The sequence below is a fragment of the Haliaeetus albicilla genome, chromosome 22, assembly GCF_947461875.1.
Source record: "Haliaeetus albicilla chromosome 22, bHalAlb1.1, whole genome shotgun sequence".
Taxonomy (NCBI): domain Eukaryota; kingdom Metazoa; phylum Chordata; class Aves; order Accipitriformes; family Accipitridae; genus Haliaeetus; species Haliaeetus albicilla.
Window position 1 is genome coordinate 10075134 of NC_091504.1, and position 19452 is coordinate 10094585.

A 19452-nucleotide genomic window follows, 5' to 3' on the forward strand; every position below is an offset into this window, starting at 1 on the left:
ACAGAAGTAGGTACCTCTGCAAAACTGATGCAAAACTGAAAACCTGAAAGGAAGACAGGCAGTTGAAAGTACATATATAAGTTACAAATACTGAGTTACAAGTAGTAAAGAAGTAGTAGTGAATGCAAATACTCCAGTTTGCAATTGTAAAAAAAAAAAAAGCAGCTAAGAAAACATTGGATAGTGAGATTGCTTTAACGTAAACTCAATTTTTCTTCTATAAAATAAGAAAAAACCCGATTGTATCTTAGGAGAGCCCAACATCTGAAAAGATGACAGAAAAAAACAAAGGTAGTTGTACCTGTAACAGGGTGATAGTTTTTTAGCTGTGTTATGCCCATTTTTTCATCAGTTTTTCTTGCCCGACTATTATTATCAGCTTTACATGAGCTTTCTTGTGTTTCTCCTGAATCAGGAGCTGCCTCTTGCCCCAAGTTTTCTTCCTCAGCATGGTCCTGGGATGTTGGTGTCTGGGGAACTTTAATCCTGTATTAAAACCACACAGCACTTTGGTAAAAATTAAGCAGAGTTCAATTCCTCTTCTTTCCTGACTTCAGGAGATATTCAGCATCTTGCTTCATCTTTGTGCTTCCATTTCTCTGTTGCTAAAGAAGAGATTTTTCTTTTCTTTTGCTTACTTTGTGTTTATTTCCTCTGCATATTTTTGCATGTACTAGATAAGCCAAGTTCCCCATAAGCCATCCAAACCATCATTGCAACTTGCCTGTTTGCGGTGCTTGAATTGGAGATTCGGAAACGCACCTGCTCAATGGCACTTTTTACAAGGGGATCATTAGGACTCACTGAAGGATGCACAACAAACTCTACCTGTTCAGAGCAGCAGAAAACAAACAAAAGGTATTTATGGAGATATTGGCTCTTAATCAGCTGCATAAATTATCAGAGATTAACAGACAGTTAATTAACAGTAGCCATAATGGATGAATCCTATGAAGGTTTAATAATTCACAGAATATTAACACTTTTGGATCAAAACTCCCATTGCTAGTTTGTATTAAGCAAGAGGCCTGACTGTATGCTCTCTGTACCAATAAACAGTTAATGTCATTTCTACAGACATCAGGTTTTTTGATTTTTAAAATCTGAAATATTTGGGGAACAAACACTTAAACTTGCAAATATTAGGCTGAAAGGGAAAAATGAAAAGTCATACCTCATAAGGCCAAACTCATACATATTGTTGCTGAAAGTACACACACAATTCAGATTGTGCTCTACAGTAATTGTGCAGCAGGTAATTTTCGACAGATTCTCTCCCTGCTTATGAACATTTCACACTAGAGTTACAATGACAAGTCTCAGCTTTACAACTACAGACATTTTACTTCCATAAACCTCAGTAACAGTGGACTTTTGTTTTTAAAAAAATAGATAACGTTCTATAAATTTCAACTCAGAAGCTAACTTATGATTTCTCATATACTCCTGGCTTTCAAAAGGGGATTAAATAGAATTGTATTGCAGCCTATTGCAGTGCAGGGAGAGAACCATGAATTGCGTAACTGATAAGCAGCAGAACCTCTCAGAAGGGAGATTCAGAGACTTTGATCTCTGGACTATTCCTTGGTCTCACAATTATCTGCAGCACAATAATTGAAAGGACTAATCTGGTTTTCACAGTAGCTTAGTTTGGGACATGTAGCTTCTGGGCAGCTCAACTGTGGGTCCTGCTACAAAAAGTGAAGTCATCCATATTTTTCAGGCCCAAAACATTTTGATAAATCAGACGGTTGTGAGAAAAGCCGCTTCTGCTGCCAGGGTTTGTGCAGTCACCTTTTTACTAATGCCATCTTGAATGACTGTAGTACGATAGAGTCTGAGGAGTCCTTCCTGCGCAAGCTTCTGTACCAGTCGTACGATAGACTTTTTGCAGCATTTAGTGGAGACACCTTCTTGCTTCTCTTGATCCATGACCATTTTCTGAAGCCTAAAAGATGCAAAAAATACCTTGCATTTTAGGCAGTTTGGAGCACTGCTGGGCTTAAGCAGTTTGTTAGAGGATGTGGGGTGAATGGATATTTCCCTACTTCCAGCCATTACTAGTCACTTTTCCCTTTTGCTGTAGATAACTGGTAACTTAACTTTAAATTGCAGCTGTATTTTCTTTGTAATTAAGCTTATCCTTTTTATGTGAGGACTGCTGTTCTGGTGACAGCAAATTCTCAATGCCAGATTTCTCTGTGTATGGCTACAGTGTAATTATGAATCCAGCCTCCCCAAGGCCAGGAAAACCTATGGCTTTTTTTAAATGGTGATTAAACATATGCAGTTTGTATTTCCACTTGTGAGCTCAGTTCAGCTTGGGGCAGAAAGAGTTTACTTGGTGGTGCTCAGAGCTCAGAAACTACACGGGCATTCACAATATAGATACACATATCCCATCACTTGAAGCCAGCTCACTTCTTCCCTTGTAGCAGCCTGCAGGAGCATGCTCATGCCCTACTCTCCTCATGCCTGTTTTCATGCACATTTTCACAAATGCCCCTCAGCCCTACATCTGACTTTCAATCCTGGAGAGTCACTTCTGAAAAAGGTATGGAAGGGTATTAAGGGAATGAGGCAATAAGTGAATGTACACATGGACTTCAACTTTTTCAAAAGACTACCACATCCTGGTAGGACTTCAACTTTTTCAAAAGACTACCACATCCTGGTAACTAACATAACCGGAGTGACAACACCAGCAAATTTCCTTGCAGAGATTGGGAGGGGCAGAACTTTCACTGGTGCTGGGGGAACCTGTGAGCTACCTGTTGGCAGCACTGAAGGGGACAGCAGAGACCTGAAATATCTTCTGAGCCTGTACTTAGATGTGACTAGATGAATCAGTGATGAGGCTGGTGCCAGAAGACGAGGCTCTAATTTTACAACACTCTGCAATTGAACTACGTGACAGAAGGTTTCAAAGTTCTCAAACCAGAGGAGAATAAGGCCATGATTTCTTACTAAATTCCTACAGCTGGCAGCCCTGTGTGTATTGACATGCCAGGATCTTCTGTGCTGACACCGAAGATGGATGGTGCAATCCTATTTGCGACAACAGTCCTGCCAATTTGGAAACTGGGACTCCAGGAGAGCACCAGAATTTCCATTTCTCTTTGGAAGTGAATCTCAAAAGGCTGAAAGACCTTACAACGTTCAGGGAAGTATCTTTAGTCCAGACAAGGCAAGTCAGGAGAAGACATACAACCGTACCACATGAAACTGCAAAGAAAAGCAAACTTTCAGGACGTTGCTAGAATCCTAGTGACCAATAATGACTGACATGAAGATACGAGTCTCTACAGTCCCTGGCAGAATAACACATGAACAACTTTTGAAATCATGTGGAAATAAAACTTATGCAGATAAAAGAATCCTCAAACAGGGAAGTGCTGTATCTTACTATGTGGCCCCAAGCACTGGCATACTGTGAACGGAGGAAAAAGTTCTCTGATCTCTATTTATGGGACATATACCACATAAAAATCCACTTGTGTAATTATCTCCAGAGAACTATTATTGCTTCCAAAGAGCTGATTAATTTTTAAGATTCAGTATAACTGCAACCCCCCACACCTTCCGTGTGCCATCCTCTCCAACATTATAGCATATAGTGCCATTGGGGACAAGAAAAGCCAACAATGGAATAAGCACACAGATGGCTTGCTAACGTACTGCTTCTACTACCAAAATGCATCAGGCCCCCAGTACACTGTTTTCAGATGGACTCACGTGAACAAGCTTTCAATTAGCCGGAGGTTTCGAACAGCTTCCACAATGAGATTTCGGCGCTTCAGCAGCCTGTACGTTTCATGAGATCTCTCCACTGCTGTAGCTTTGGAACGCTTTTCCTTCTTTTGGCCACATGTCTTCTAGTGCACAGTATGGACAAAATAAAAATTTTACATGAACTATTCAATGTCTTCAGTCTAAAGTAGGTTCCTCGCACAGTAGCATCTGAGGAATTTTGATGTATTTATTTGTAACAAAGTAGTCAGATGGGGATTATCTTTTATCTCCCCTTCTCAGGGAGGTAACCAAGGCAGAAGCTAAGAACTCCATGTAGTTAGATGCAGAGATTTATGCCAATCCCACATTCTGAGCCATTTGGACTTGAGAGTTTTGGCCTAGAAAGCTGGTAACTGCCTTAACATCGTGCTGAGCCCAAGCCAACATATCCTGTTCCTCAAAAAGGCTTCTTGTCCCAGGCTCAGTCCTGCAGCAGTGAGGCTACACAACTTTCATGTCAAAACCCATTTGCTCCTCCTGGTTTAGAGTAGACAGACCAGATGATATGCAGCACTTGTGTGCACAGATAGACATTAAGTGATGACATGCACTAAGTCAACACAAGGAATTTTGAAAGCACCGGGGAACTAACCCAGAACCGTATTTTGGACATCTACCTTCCTATCTCCTGGAATAATTTTCACTTATAACTACAATGCAGCTAAAATGTGAATGTACTTAGAAATTAAATTTAAAAACCCGAAACAATCCATAAATGAATAAAAATTCTATAGCTTGGAGTCTTGCTGTAAAAGTACATAACTTAGCTCAGACAGATGTACCAACAAGAACATATTAAGACATGTGGTCTTACCTTTGGGTCTTCAAGTCTGACCTCCTCCACCACAGCCACATCCCCATCTTCATCAATGGAATGAGCACAAGTGGAAATATTGGACTCCTGCTTTAGAGTTTCCAAAGTAGAACTCTCCCCCGAAAGGTTGTCTGGGAGCTCATCAGGCTCTTCAAGAATTTGAGGGGAAGGCAGCTTCTTCCCATGAGACTTCACAGCTTTTGGCTTTGAACCTGGTTTAAGAGCAAAGAGCCTTGTAATTTTTCTGCTCTCAGAGTTTTCTGTAAATGTTCAGCTTCTCTCTCTATAAAAGGCATTCCCCCGTCCACCCAGGTAACTGTACTAAAAAGCATTCTGCTACATTTTTCACGTATTCTTCTACCCTGCTGGAAGCAGTGGTTTGACCATGAATGACTGCATTCAGCCTCCAAAAGTAAAGTTAAAAAAAAGTGAACTCCCTGTCATCAAATAATTTTCTCCATGCAGAAGCCTCTTCATAGGCAGACTTAGAAGACTGTGAAGGGCCAGATTAGCTTATCCAGAAACTGGTGTCTGAAGAAAGAAGGGTTTCTGTCACAACGATTCTCAAGTTCTGCCAGAAACCTGACTTTTCTGAGTCAAAGCACAATAACAAGGATTTAGTATTAGTCCAAAGATAATCTACATAAGAAATGGAGATCTGTTCTCCTCCCTTCCCCTGGGGTTTATCAGAGAAGTTGTAGGGACATTTAAATAATTAAAATAAATAAAAAACCAAACCACCATACCCTCTTTAAAATATGTCCCCAAAAGGCTGGTAGCTTTCACATCAAGTTGTTCCAAATAACTAAAGAAAATTATGAAGGAATTACCTTCAGGAGGTAAGACATTTTTGTTACAATATGCTTAGGTGAGTAAGGCTGTGAGTCAAGTCACCCCAAGCTTATTGCTGCTTGAAAGTAGTTAGTTAACATCTTATCTGGTCTCAGACAAGAAGTCAGTATTACTCTACATATACTCACCCCACTGAAGGCTCACAACAGTACATGAACAAATAAATTTCGCACAGACTCTAAGGCTCAATATCAGACATTTCCAACTGAAAAAAACCACTGCTAAAGGGGGAAAAAATTTTATATGTTACAATTGAAAAAAAATGTTAACTGGCTGGTCTGTCAGCTCCTGTGCTATTTCCCATACCTAAGATGACCTTTGCATATCCAGTGGAATGAAATGATGTGTATTCACAAGAGGCACAGTCCGCCTTTTTTATTAGGAAAAAGTAAAATATTTCAAGAAATACAAAGCGTGTTCAAATCCCTTCTGAAGTCTTCAGGGACTTTAAAAAACCTAAAGCTCTACCAAGATGGTGCTCCTAATGGGCACAGCGTGAACTGCAAGATATTTTGAAAAAAGAGTTTGTGACAGATACCTTGTCAGTTCACCATAGAACATCCAAGGCAGATACAAAATTTACCCAAGGATACTGTTTCTCTCAGCAGCTTAAGTCAACCTGACTGATATGTACCACAGTCTCCCCACTATGCTTGTTTTTAGCTACACAGTCCTGCCTCCTTCCTTACAACAGTTTCAGAATTTGTCTGACCCTCTGCAGAATCATTTCAGCCCTTGGAGCCACCAGAAAAATAACTAAATATCCAAGGAGCACAATGTGTGAGTGCATTTCATTTGCATGGGGAAAAGAGGAGAAATGACATAGGGGTAAGGAGAAGCAGACTTTCCCAGTGATTGGTGATAGTCAGAAACATTCTTTGATGCACACAAACATCAAGAGCACACTTCAGCTCTAAGACCCTCCAGAGATTACCACACCTACAGTATTCCAAAACATAACACTTTTGGTAGAAAAAGATAATAAAAACATGGAAATAATCAAATAAGTGTAAAAATAAATATATGATTAAAAACTTTAATGGTAGCTAATAGCGTATGATTTTTTCTTTAATAAAAGGATCCATAAGAAAAATGCAAGGTTCCTTCCAAATTTCAGAATCATGATCTACCTTTCACTGGTGTTGACTGATGGGTATCATCTTGGAGACTTAATTTCAACAGAGGACCAGAGTTGGCCTTCTGACCTTTTCCTCTCTTCTTGCCATCTTTCCCTCCTTCTTCATTGTCAGACTCTGAGACCAAAGTATCATCTTCTCCAGGAGACACATCTTCCACAGGTGCGGAATCTTCTGGCACTAGAGCCAAAGTAACGGTAGCTAACTGCTCACTTCTAGCCTTCTCTCTCTCAAACTGACGGTTTAAATCACTCTCCTCTGCAAAAATGTATGAAATATACTTTGTTGTCCTTTGCCGACCTTCATCCTCCATAAAACCCTAAGGAAATAGTTGGAATGTTATTTTACCACCTTACTCCTCCATTCTTGCAGTCTGTTCTCCAGCATCAACAGTGGGAAAATTTTCTAACTGTTCTCTCCTCACATCAAAAGGTATCATGTTATTCTCCTTTTTTTCTAAATAGCAAAAATATTGACTAACCTTAACATATAGAATTCAAAAGAAATACCATACTTGAAAAATAAATAAGTCTGTGTTACCTGCATACTAGAACGAAAAGCCTACAGTATGTGGGATGTAGAAAAGTCTAAGGAAGAACAAACTATATGCATTCAGACTGGAAAATCAAATTTTTTTCAGAAAAAAATTTCTGTGAAATAACAGTAATGCAGAAGTAACCAGAGTGAATCAGACTTAAGTGGAACTACTACAACAGGTGCTTTCAAGTATCTAGAAACACAAACACTTGGCCTATGAGTCAGGGAAGATTTCATCTTCACAGTTGACTTCGAAAAAAGTATGTTTAGATATTCCAATGGTTTATATAGCTTGTTTTTAATTCTACAGAACTTTTTACCAAATGACAAGATCTTAGTAAAAAAATTCTCTATTACAGGAAGATGGCAATTATCCTGCCTTTGTGAAAAGGGGCAGGTGGGTGCATGTGAGAAATGACAGCTGAATTTGTCTTGTTGAAATGAAAAAAATGTCAAAATATCTGGAAATAAGGGGTTTAATCACCATAACCTCTACAAAAGTAACCATGTTTTTTTAAAAATTTAATGGTATTTTCAAAAGGCAAGTAGATTAATGATTTTAAATGTACAGAGGGCCTCCGACAAGGTCCTTTCGTAGACGATCTTGTAAAATAGAAGCTCTCTCACAGTCAAAAATCAAGCAAAGTGGCTATTTTGAGTTGAGAGACATTTATGTTCATCTCTATAAAGCACCAGCCCCCAGGTCACTTGGGTTACCACTGAGTACAGTGAGTGATTTAGATAAGTCATTGAGGCCAGGTGAAGCAGGGTTGAGGCCAGTTTCTCTGCCCTGCCTCTTTTTGGAGGGCAGACCTGCGTCAGGGTGCTGGAAACTGTGTTCCTCTGGAATGCTGTGAAGCGGTGTCCAGCAGAATCCCACTGGTTTGGGGTGGGTGTGTGGATCACCAGAACATGTGCACAATACAGACAGAAAATATGGGGCCATGTGCATTTTTCCCCACGACCTTTATTACTTATGCACCCAGTCACAAACCAATGTAAAATACTTATACATCTGGGTCAGTGAACTATTAAATGTCAAGACAGCTAACCAGGAAACAATAAAGAAAAGGTATGCTAGAAGAGCAGATCTGTTAAATTCTAACAACTAGGCCTAGTCCTCTGATTACAGTAGGTTAAAATCTCAATACTTTTTGAACACTTCTGTTAATATATTACCTTTTCCTCAATTGAGCCATATTCTTTTCAGTCTTACCAGGACTCTTTCACTGTCAATTCTCAAACCACTGCTGTTTCTATTGTTTGAGGTTAACAATATTATAACATATTACCACAGTACCCACAATTGTATCTCCAGTTTGAGTAAGTATCTAAATTATTTTATTTCAACCTTACCTTGACAACTTTGTACCTCTCCAGAAGACGACAAAGCATCCTTGCTTCTAGCTTCCCCACATTCATAGCCAAGCGAATTTCTGCCTGAGAAATACCTTTGGTTCCCCTACTTTCAACTGTTTCAGAAAGGCAAACCAGAAAATATCTCAGAGAAATAATCTGACCAAATTATATGTACATATATTTGTACATACATTCATATTTGCTCTGAATAATGGTATATGACAGAATATAAAATTTAACATTCCCCACTAACAACTAAAGACATTTTCACAGATACATACAATATACCGTCAAATACTGTCATAAAACATAATTTTACGTGAAGCAGTGCCCCAGCAGAATGAGGTTTGAAGGCAATAGCTTCAGATTAAAAGCAGGGGTGAATTTTTCCCTGGAGAGCTTTCCACAGTTAGATATTAATTTCTCCATTATGAAAGGAAAAGAGATAGAAGAAGAAACACTTTTTCTTCATCACCTTTTCTCACCCCACTACAACATCCTGTTTCTACCACACTGTTTTATTTGGGTGGTATTGAACAGCTGATAAGCTTCCAGGGAGGGCTAACTGGTGCCAGCAGTCTAATCTGAACATAAAGCTCATCTTTTCCATGAAAAATCGACACTTTCTGATACATAAAAAGCAATCGGAACTTTAAAAATCCCACAATATATACCTTTCTTTTATACAAGGAGTAAGAAGGCAACATGCAAAATCTTTAGCATGTCTTACTACATCACCTACTTAGCTCATAAGCCTGGGTGAGCATATCCCTTTCACAAACAATATCCACAGGCTGAACAGCTTTTGTAATGATCTCTTCTTCATCATCATCATGATAATCTTCCATTTTCTTCCGAAATTCCTTTAGTAATTTAAGGCAACGGACCATGACATCAGTCCCTGTGAACACGAATGTTAGTAACAACTCTTAACAAAATGCAAGGCCCGTGCGCATGTTTAAACCAGTTTATTTCTTTCAGCAGCATGAAGAAATAGTAGTGCAATGAGGAACAAAGACAACTGTTTATTTCTAGGAAAGGTTTGCAACAGCTTTTCCCTATATACGAATCTGTCAAAATACTGACTAGCTGAATTTTTGAGGTGCTCCAAACCTTCATGTCTGTGTCAACATTAGGACTGCCCAGTGCAGTGATTTATGAGCAGAATGGAAACCACTGCAGTAACAGAAGAAATTTCAACAGCACAAATAAATCAATGAAAGGATTAATTGCTGATCCACAGTATTACATCTTCAGAACATACATCTGACTGTGAAATCACTCACTGAGTATAAAACACTCCTTTTTTCTATAGGCTCAAAGCGTTTTTCACTTTCTATAAATGCAAGTCACATAATGAAAGAAAACTGTACATCTGAAGGTATAGAACTCGTACAATAAGCTACCTGGTTACAAGACTGTTCCTTAACACAGGACTGCCCTTCCTCAGCAAGTGATCAAAGTGGATATCAGTTGGTGGTCCCTATCAAGGACTGCCGCAAGTTCCTGATATTTAAAAATCCCAGGACCTAAAAGAACTGTCAGTTTATCATATGTCCTAGCACCTTCTTCTATATTTGTATGCATGCATGTTGGAGGAAGCATACACCAAGCAACTAGCACACTGAAGAAAAGGATCAGAAGAGCCCTACCCCATCCAGTAAGCTCTTAAAGCCTAACTAAAATGCAGTTATGTTGCACAGGTCCAACATCACTTTGAGAAGAGGTTCTTCTCAGCATTTGTCTGCTGATGCCACAACCCATGATATCAGTTTTATTATGGAGGCTTTGTGTGCAACCACATATGAGCAACTGAGCTTCTAGATTTTTTGTCCAAAGTCCTCACCTACTCCCTGCACCTAGGGAATGGCTAGGTTTGATAACACATACAGTGTACTATAATTACATGCAATGAAAACAGACACACAAAATCTAAGGTTGTTGTATACAAGGACAGAACACAGCGCTGCCCACCAACCACAAAAATCTCATACGTGATTGAATTCCACATCTTAACATGTTACAGTGCACTGGCTGTGCTGTAGTAACTCTCCACCCATTTTTCTATGAGATCCCAGAACGGTAGAGTGGGTACAGATGACTTCAGGAGAGCTGTAGCGATCCTGCTCCCTGATACAAGGATGACCTATTATCGTCAGTGTCATCTAGCTCCTGCTGAACAAGTTAAGTGACCAGTGGTAAACTAGAACTAGGTTACTGAACATTGCCAGCTTATCAAGTTGCAGTGATTCAACAGCTACTGCAGAAGTAGCCAATTCATCCTGCAGCAGTGGGTGAAAACATCTAGAGCCACCTCTACTCCTCTAGTACGGCCCCACTGTGAAAAACACCAGGTGAAAGCTTTAGTTGAAATCATTAAGGGTTTCAGCTGCTGAATTTTATCTTGTGTGTGTATATATATATATATATATATATATATGATCAGTTACTGAAGCTTAGCTGACATGAAGTTAATCCACAGTAAGTTAACCGTGGGACTCACCTCCAGGCCAGATGATTCCATTATTTTTCCTCAATCTGAATCCTTTCCCTGCCAGTATCCTAAGATACTGCTTAGGATAGTAATTAAGTGCTGACATTTTGGTAGGGCTGCAGGCACTGTTATCACATCCTCTGTATTTCTACAGCCCATTAATTTTCACTTGAAGCAGTATTTGAAAAAAAACCAACAAACAAAAAACAAACAACAAAACCAAACCAAACCAATTCCTTTTACTTTAGCTCCTGCTGCCCAATAACGTGCTTCCCATAGCAGATGCTCTGGCTTCATCCTCAGCGTGTCCCACATATTTCTATCTGCTTTCCTGCATAACTCCAGAGATTAAACTATCTTGATCTCTGATGAAAATCAGCTATTATTAATTCATCCTAGTTTAATACCTAGTGTTTTTTAAGGCATTTTTGTGGATTTTCAGCTTTTACGTCTGTAAGATGGAATTATCATTCAAGTGAAAGATTCATCAGGTGGCATTACTCATGATAAACTTAAGTACTAAATGCAGCTGCCATTGTGCCAATCTCTGACAAAACATGAAACATCTACTGCCTTGTGCGTTGCCACCAAGTGTATAAACAGACTTGTATTTTCTTGTCTTCTAAGTAAATACTTCAACTGGAAGTTAGATGTTTTACTACTGATTATAAACTCTATCTTTTAGGAATACCATCTAGTCTTCCGGGTTTTATTTGCAAGCATCTTCAGCTCATTAGAACATCTCTGAAAGTTATATCGCTATGAGGAAGTATAAACAAATATAAACTGGTGCAATACTACTGAAAGACAGTGTAAGAGAGAATCTAGGGTTTTGTCAATGACAATGCTAAACAGTGTGACTAAAAGTACCACTGTCATACAAGCCACTGTACGTTGAGACACTTGCTCAAACCAGAAGTGCATTACCTATGTACAATACATATTTTGTAAAAATTTCATGCTAATTTTCCCCATATATTTTATTGTATACTGATCTATTCTAGAATATTTTTTGAGGCTCTCCACTGCCTTCCTGAAACTGCGAACTTAAATGAATTCTCCTGTGTAAAACTCCCTCTGACATTCTTACGGCAAGGAGGTGGACCTGCGTATTTCCTCACAAATGAACTCGTTCAATCAATCCCTTATTTATTCAGTACAATGTGGGAGATTTCTCTCTGAACCATGTTAGATGCTGTACCTACTTTTGGCCTACTTTGACCTACTTTGTTCGTTAAACAATTTCCCAACAGAGAGATTTCCTTCCCCCAGACTTAAAAGATTTGAAGGAATTTGTTGTCTTATCAAAAGCCTTAATCCAACTCCATGCAACTGGCATTCACTTCTGTCTTCTCAAAGTTCTCACGTTTTTATTGGATCTTTCACTTCTTCCTTTATGATCACTCCTATTTGCAAAGACTATATAATTTAGAATGTTTAGTTCATATCAGATTTAATTTTTTTTATTTTTATTTTTTCACAAACAGTTCACCACATCTCTGGAAAACACACTTAATCTTTAAGAACTATTTTCTTTTTAACCCTTGCAAATCTGCCTCTTAGGATTTTCTGTGATTAAAGATTTGGTTTAGCTTTCCTTAAGCAATTGCATTAATTCCATTGGTGATACCATCCTTCCTCTTACTTTCTAGTATTACTTCTATGTAGGTTTTTTTTCCCCGCGCAAGTTTTATCTGCATCTTTTTCTGAGAGCAGTTGCTTTCTTTTGTCCCCTTTCTTCATACAGTTCTGCTCTTCTTTGTCTTTCCACTACATGTTTGGAAGTTATCAGCAATTCTTGCAAACCTATTAAACTTGAATTCAAAGCTGGTTATGCATTAAACTATCCCTCAGTAGACTACTGCTTTTTTGAATAGTAGTTGTTGGCTATCTTGCTTACTTCAAGAATTCCAAGGTAGTGCTGTAGAAGCTTACTTTCATAATTTGATATGAAACTTTCCAAAGAAACTTAGCATTCTCATCACTTTCAGCAAAAGTCATAATTTCAGCAAAAGCCATAATTAAGATGGTCTGTTTCTTTAGCTTATTTTGTAATGGTCTTTTTTGTTTTATATAACTTTTTCTATATTTTTTGTCAAGTTTATTGATTTGTCATTCAACTTCAACCTGAAAGGTCAGCAGACTGCTCTTTGACCCTATTCTGTATTGGCTTGAGCAGTCTTATTAGGAGTCATAATCTACAGAAACAGCTTACATTGATATACAACAAACTTGCCTGCATCCATTTCTTAAAAGCCTGGAACAAATGCTTAATTCAAGTGGGTTGCAGTGTTCTAGCTTTATTAATACATTTCTCCACATAATTACACAGAGAGAACTTCACCTATGCATCTTTTAATTTAAGATTTGAAGCTTATAGATAGAATGGCATCAATGTAATTACACAAAAAGAAAGCAAAAATACAGTTCTAGTTACCTTTCTTTGTCTTGTAGGGTCCTCCATTGGGGTGTATATCTTGTAATGGGATGGATATTACCTTGGCTAGGCCAGCATTCATCATATATTGATACAGACGTTTGAAAGTTCTCTCACAAAGACCCTAACGCAAAGAGAAATAGCAAACATCATTGTAGCCCAAAGGTCTTGTCTGTAGGTGATCAGTATCAAAGACAGACATTCATACTGCCTGTTCTTAGAACACAGTATTTTGGAGTAGGATATCACAGAAGGATCTTAAAAGCCTGCTAGTGCAGACAAAGCAAAGACAGGCAAAGCGTGAGATGCTTCTGGAGTGTGTTCTATCCCTCCAACTCTAACATCCAAACAAGCAGCAAGAACCAGCAGCAGCACTGTGCAAGTAAAAATTGCATGATGATATATCCATTGACAAAACTTTTCTGAAACTGTGGATCGAATAGAACTCCTTCCTTATGACAAACAGCAACCGTAACTTGATCTAGTAGGTTTTTAAGATCCTTCTGTTGATATCCTACCCCAAAATTTTGTGCAACTTTAAAAAACAAGCAGTATGAATGACTGCCTTTGATACTAATCATCTAGATTCTACGTGAGTGAGAATTTAACAGAGTAATTAATCTCACCAGTTCTTCCCTCAAGTTTCCTAATGTTTCCATCTGGTTTGAACGAGCACTTAGCATACTTGAGAGCTTCTCCATCAGAATATCATATTTGCTCCTCCTAACCAAGAAAAGAAAATTATTTTACAGGTAACCATGCATATAGCTTTATAAACACTACTTGTACCTTTACAAAATGTCAGTCACTAGAGAAAGTATGCTGAAGTGTTCTCAGATTGTTTTAGGAATTATAGTTTTCTTTTCCTTCTCTGAATAGCATATGACAGAATTTATCATTAAGAAGAGACCCCATCCGAGGGAACAGTGAATAAGCCCAGGCTGTTACTTCATTGGCAAGCCACAGAAGCGCAAGTTCTAATCATAAACAAGATCAGAAAACAAAAAAAATCTATTAGAAATGTGTTTGAAATGAGAACACTCAAAATTTAACAGAATTATTATTGCTACAATAAGAAGAGTTAGGCTTATCTAGGCAGGTGACAGGCACTAGCATACCCTATTGTTTAGCGCTCTGAGATAAGTAAGTTTTAAACTGTCCGGCATTTGGAAGAGGAGTTAATAAAGAAATTGAGAACAGTCAATACCAGGGAACTTTGATGATTCTGTGACAGGAGAGCAAACTTTCATCATAGTAAAAGGTCACGGTCTACTCAGGAGATCTTTAAAACATCCGAGTGGCACATACCTATCAACGTGAAAGCGAGTCAGAAGTAGAAGAATTGAGTGTTGCTGTGCTCCACTTGGTAGTCTTATGACATGGGACTGCATTGTTATGAGACCATTTCTGTCCAATACTCTTCGGTGATAATGAATTTTTCCAGCATCCACTCTAAAGAGAAGATGGCAAGATATCTATAGGCATAGGAACTTCTGCAAATAAATTCTAATTATCCAATATCCCAAAACACTTTACCTAAATTACCTATGGTCTTAGTGACGTTATGTTAATTTTCAAAGTGACAATCTCAAAATTAGGAAGTGCCAAAATTAAGGTAACCCGTGAAATTGATCTTCATAGTTAATCCAATTAAACAGAGAAATATGTCTGATTTTAACCTACAGTCTCCATGCACAATCACAGTGTCATGACATGATTTAATGAGACAGCTGAACCAATATTGTATCCCCATACCCTCTTTCTCCATCCTCTCTTTCTAACTCCTAGCTACACTACAATTACTGTTCCCCTTGTAATAGCTCTGGTACTCATCTCACTCCTTGATGAGCTGACTCAGGCCACTGAACTGACAAAAAAGTATCCACAAAAGATTTCCCCTCCGCCTCCATCATCTTAGTTACCTAAAAGAGCTTCCTAAGTGGCAAAACCCAGATCCAGTGTGGTTTGCAAGCTACGTATGCTTAATCTCCTAAAAGCAGTGAAACCTTAACGGCAATGCTAATATTCTCCAGCACTGCAATACAATCCCAGAAGTTCCCTAAGAAGCTGTGTAATGCTCCTCCATCAACAAAATACATGGTCTAGTTTGGGAGCTGGTAAGTCAGGCTCCCATTCAGGTCATATAGAGGAAGGTGTCACACAGGGCAAATGCTGGGGACATAAGGTGGGCGTCCAAGAATCTCTTCCGAACTTCGGCAGGGTAAGATACTTACTCAGCAGTTTAGAAAAGGAAATGAAAATCATTGTTCCATCCCAAATTTGAGGAAAAAGTGATTTAGAGAAAGCAAGAACTTCTACAACTTAGAAACTTGTGTATCAACCCAACAGACAATCTCTGGTTCCATGAGAAAATATGAGGAAGTATAATGAACTCAAGGAAGAGACCACTATACTTCTAGCAATACAGGCTCCAAGAACCAAGTGCTCCTGGTAGTAAGGATGAGATGCTACCAATACAGATATGAATTTAAATCAATACACAGAAATTCTGAAGTGGACAGATCTTTATAAATAACCAGTGGAAACTTATTAGCTTTGATTTAATTCATACAGCAAGATATAAACTTACTTGAAAGCCCCACTGTGAAGGTCCCTCTGAAGCTCTCCTTGCCACCTAGCACGACCTAAACGCTCCAATATACAGTAGGAGAAGTCAGGGAGTTTTAAGTCAGGGTCCCCCTCCCAGCCTATTAAAGCTCTGTAACGCTGGTCCTGGGAAGCAACAATGACTAGTTTCTCTCCCCATCTAAGAAATAGAAGGGAAAGTAATAAATTATTATTAGTTTCATAGAAACAGAGAGATCAATCACTTTCCCCCCACAAAAACCATTCTTGATATAATCTGTACAAACTGGGTGAGGACTAAATTTTAAGACTTCAGTTAAAAATCTTTTAATGTCAGATATAAGGATTTCACTCACTTTTCAACAGCTTCTGTGTAAGTATAACAAGGCTGCAAATCCTTCCTCCTTATTTGATCAGTGATATCTACTCTCTCTTTAAAATACTGGCAGGAACCTTGTATGCCATCTTTATTATCCAAAATCATGTGGACAGGATAAATATCATCTGAAGGAACAGGATCTCTTTTGGTTTCCAGTATTCCTGTTTCAAGGTCTATTTCCTCATATCTGAAATAAAAGCAGAGCGCCAACATTTAACCAAGCAAGGGGAATTTGGAACTGAACTATAAGATTGTCACAAACAACGCTGATACCTCTATGAAGTATCTTGGAAAAATGAGACCCTTTTGAAACCTCAAAACTGGAAAAACACAAAGAGCAGAGCTGCACTCCTCGAGTATGACCAAACCTTATCAGCATGCAGAGCGTATGAGGCAGGAGGAGGGGCATACATATTTGATCTTCAAAAATCCAAGGATATTGAAGTGGTGGGAATAAAAGAAACATATAGAGATACTAGTTTACAGGAAAGGAAAACAGCAGGTACATCCACCCTGATGAACCGGGACGTATAAATTCAGCTTGTACCTAAGCGGTGAAGAGTTACTAGAAGGGAAGCCTAGCCAGGACTCCTATACAGGTCTCCTAAATAGCCGTGGGGCTTCAAAACCCCACTCCGCCTTGCCTGCCGCCACCCGGCTACCTAAGCAGCAAAACCTGCAGGGCTCCAGAGAAGGAGCAGAGGCGGCGGCTGGAGAACCAGGCCCGAGTTATCCCCGGCAGCGGAGCAAGCCCTCCCCCAGCGTCCTGCGGGGTAACCCGGCCCGGCGGGAAGGGGAAAGCGCGGCGGCCTGAGAGAGAGGGAGCGGCTCGGCTCGGCTCGGCGGGGCGGGGAGCGCCGTCCCCGCCGGGGCCGCCCTCACCGGTCGTGCAGGCGGAGCGGCGGGCGCGCCCGCGGCAGCAGGTAGAAGCTGATGTCGGGCTGGGCGCTGAGCGCGGCCCAGAGGAGCTGCTGCGTGGCGGGCTCCAGCGGCAGCGGGAAGGGCGGCGAGCGGGCGCCCAGGCGCTGCCACAGCGCGCCCGGCGTGACGCCGTCCAGCCCCTCCAGGGCCACCTCGTCCAGCAGCGCCCACAGCGCCTCCATCCCCGCCGCCGCTTCCGGCGCCGGGCCGGCGCGCCGGAAGTGAGGTCACCGGCGCGGCGGTAACCAAGGAAACGCACAAACAGGGCAGCGGCGGCGCGGCCTGGCCCGGCCCGCGCTCGCCGCCGTCCCCGCCGAGCTGTTGCGGGGGTCTCCGGCCGGCGGCGGCGGCGGCGGCCCTGCCCCCGGGTTTCTTCTGGGCCCGGTGCCTGCCGGCGCAGCAGAGGCACGGCGCAGGGGGGGCGGGCCCGGGGCCCTGCTCTGTCGTTCGGGAGAGGTGTCGGTTCAGCCCCGACGCTGCGTTACCTCCGCGAGGGCGCGGGAAGGGGCGGTGTTTTAGCAGAGAGACGCTGCGGTCGGCAAGAGGCAACGTACGGGGTTTCTTTTTTGCGGCGCAAAACTAAATTAGGCGTTTTGATAGCAAGTTTAAACTTCTGGGGGTATAAGAGGGCACCCTACCACAACTTGCAGCCGCAACTCTGGTGGGAATTGCTGGAAAAGTTCGTATTTCCTGAAAGGCAAGCAAGGTAAAATCTTGAATTAAACACTTTAAATGTATACAGCCTCTGCAGTGAATAAGTTCCAGAATTAACGGACCTCATGAGCAGTAGCAATTCAGGAAAATCATCCCACAGTTGGGCTTTGGACGTGGCCCTTTCAGCTTGTGACCCAGCATTGACTTGCTCGTCAGTTCTTGGATAGTAAACTCATCATAGTATACGCCTTCCATTTTTAGTATTTTTAGGCTCCTCAGCAGAGTGTGAAGGGTTCTGAAAAGTAAGTAGAACAAGTAACGTTTGCTCTGTTCTTCAGGAACTTTATGTACTACACTGACAGTTTTATGCTTTTTTGAAGGAGGAACTTTTTACAGTTTATAACATTCTTGTCTATTGAGAGTGAAAAAGCAGTAGTACTCTATAATAAATAATTTCTGTACTTCAGTGTGACAATTGTATTCTCATTTCAGCTTTATATTAAGGACATGGTGACTGACTTTGATGAAAAACATGATGAATACTTAATATCACTTCAGCAGAGAAACCGGTAAGATACAGAATTGGTACCACCACTGAGTATGTAATATCTGTCAGGTATTATCTAATATAGTAGCTAATATCAGCAGTTGTGAATATTAGTTTAAAATGCTGGGTTTTGAACTTGTGATGCAAGATCTGACTTGCTGTGTCTTAAAGAATTCAGGTGATTCTCTTTTCTTCCCTTGGTTTGCTAAGTACATCAAAGTTCTTATTTCTAGAGGAGATCACAATATTTCTACAGCATATGTTAAAATATAGATAAATTTATTAATAAATTAGTTACCATTTCCATGGCTTACAGGGAAGATTTTTGTTTATAGAGCAAGAGGTTCTAGATTCAGAAGTAATTGGCAGCTCACACTGTGTGAGGATGTTGTTATGAGGCAAGCTTTTTATGTTGTCAGAAATACAGAAAATTGCATGCAAAAGTTAAGTGTGCAAAGTTAGGTTCTGCTAAGGTGGGAGATAAGGACATCTAGGTTGCTTTTGCAAACTTCAGTATCTTTCAGACAAGTTTAAAACATTTCTTTTAATCTTTGTTCATATGAACCTTCCTGTCATTGTACCCTAGACAGATGAATTTCACAGGTAAATTCAGAAGGGTCTACAGAACTTTCTTGCTGGATTCCCTCCTTTACCACAAGCCATAAGATTTTTACTCAAATTCTATAACAAACTGAATGGGTTGGTGAAAAGACCAAAAAAACCTACAAAAGCCACAATTATGTTAGAAGAACAGCCAATTTGTGTGAACACGGGTTTCTTTTGTGTATAGTCTCCTAAAGCAGTTTTAGAAAAGGATAAAAAAAAAATTATTTAATGATTGAAACAACTTGCATCCTTATTATCAGAGCTCTAATTCAGAATTTTGGTGGAAACAACTGCCACTGAATTACAACACGACAAGCAGGTGGCAACTGTACCTTGCA

At 40.1% G+C, this 19452-nt stretch overlaps 2 protein-coding genes across 9 annotated transcripts in view; one reads left to right on the forward strand and one right to left on the reverse strand.

Annotated features, from left to right (window-relative positions):
* The window catches only part of GTF3C1 (general transcription factor IIIC subunit 1), a 44916-nt gene extending 27403 nt beyond the window's left edge, over positions 1–17513 (reverse strand). The window contains exons 1-14 of one of the 2 annotated variants that reach the window (XM_069809828.1): positions 17269–17513; positions 16364–16573; positions 16012–16188; positions 14730–14873; positions 14048–14144; positions 13422–13545; positions 9233–9391; positions 8488–8603; positions 6589–6913; positions 4607–4818; positions 3736–3872; positions 1795–1948; positions 725–828; positions 302–486 (exon numbers count right to left, since the gene is read on the reverse strand). In XM_069809828.1, coding sequence (XP_069665929.1) covers positions 302–486; positions 725–828; positions 1795–1948; positions 3736–3872; positions 4607–4818; positions 6589–6913; positions 8488–8603; positions 9233–9391; positions 13422–13545; positions 14048–14144; positions 14730–14873; positions 16012–16188; positions 16364–16573; positions 17269–17489 — 2365 coding nt within the window. In that variant the 5' untranslated portion in view covers positions 17490–17513. Of the gene's footprint in view, positions 1–301; positions 487–724; positions 829–1794; positions 1949–3735; positions 3876–4606; positions 4819–6588; positions 6914–8487; positions 8604–9232; positions 9392–13421; positions 13546–14047; positions 14145–14729; positions 14874–16011; positions 16189–16363; positions 16574–17268 lie in introns of both variants that reach the window. The other variant, XM_069809827.1, reaches the window with a different exon arrangement.
* A 53-nt stretch (positions 17514–17566) lies between these two features.
* KATNIP (katanin interacting protein) overlaps positions 17567–19452 on the forward strand; it is a 64870-nt gene continuing 62984 nt past the window's right edge. For 4 of the 7 annotated variants that reach the window (XM_069809829.1, XM_009928577.2, XM_069809833.1 and 1 more), the window contains exons 1-2: positions 17722–18013; positions 18454–18530. In XM_069809829.1, coding sequence (XP_069665930.1) covers positions 18469–18530 — 62 coding nt within the window. In that variant the 5' untranslated portion in view covers positions 17722–18013; positions 18454–18468. Of the gene's footprint in view, positions 18014–18244; positions 18264–18453; positions 18531–19452 lie in introns of those variants that run through there. The other 3 variants (XM_069809834.1, XM_069809835.1, XM_069809830.1) reach the window with 3 other exon arrangements.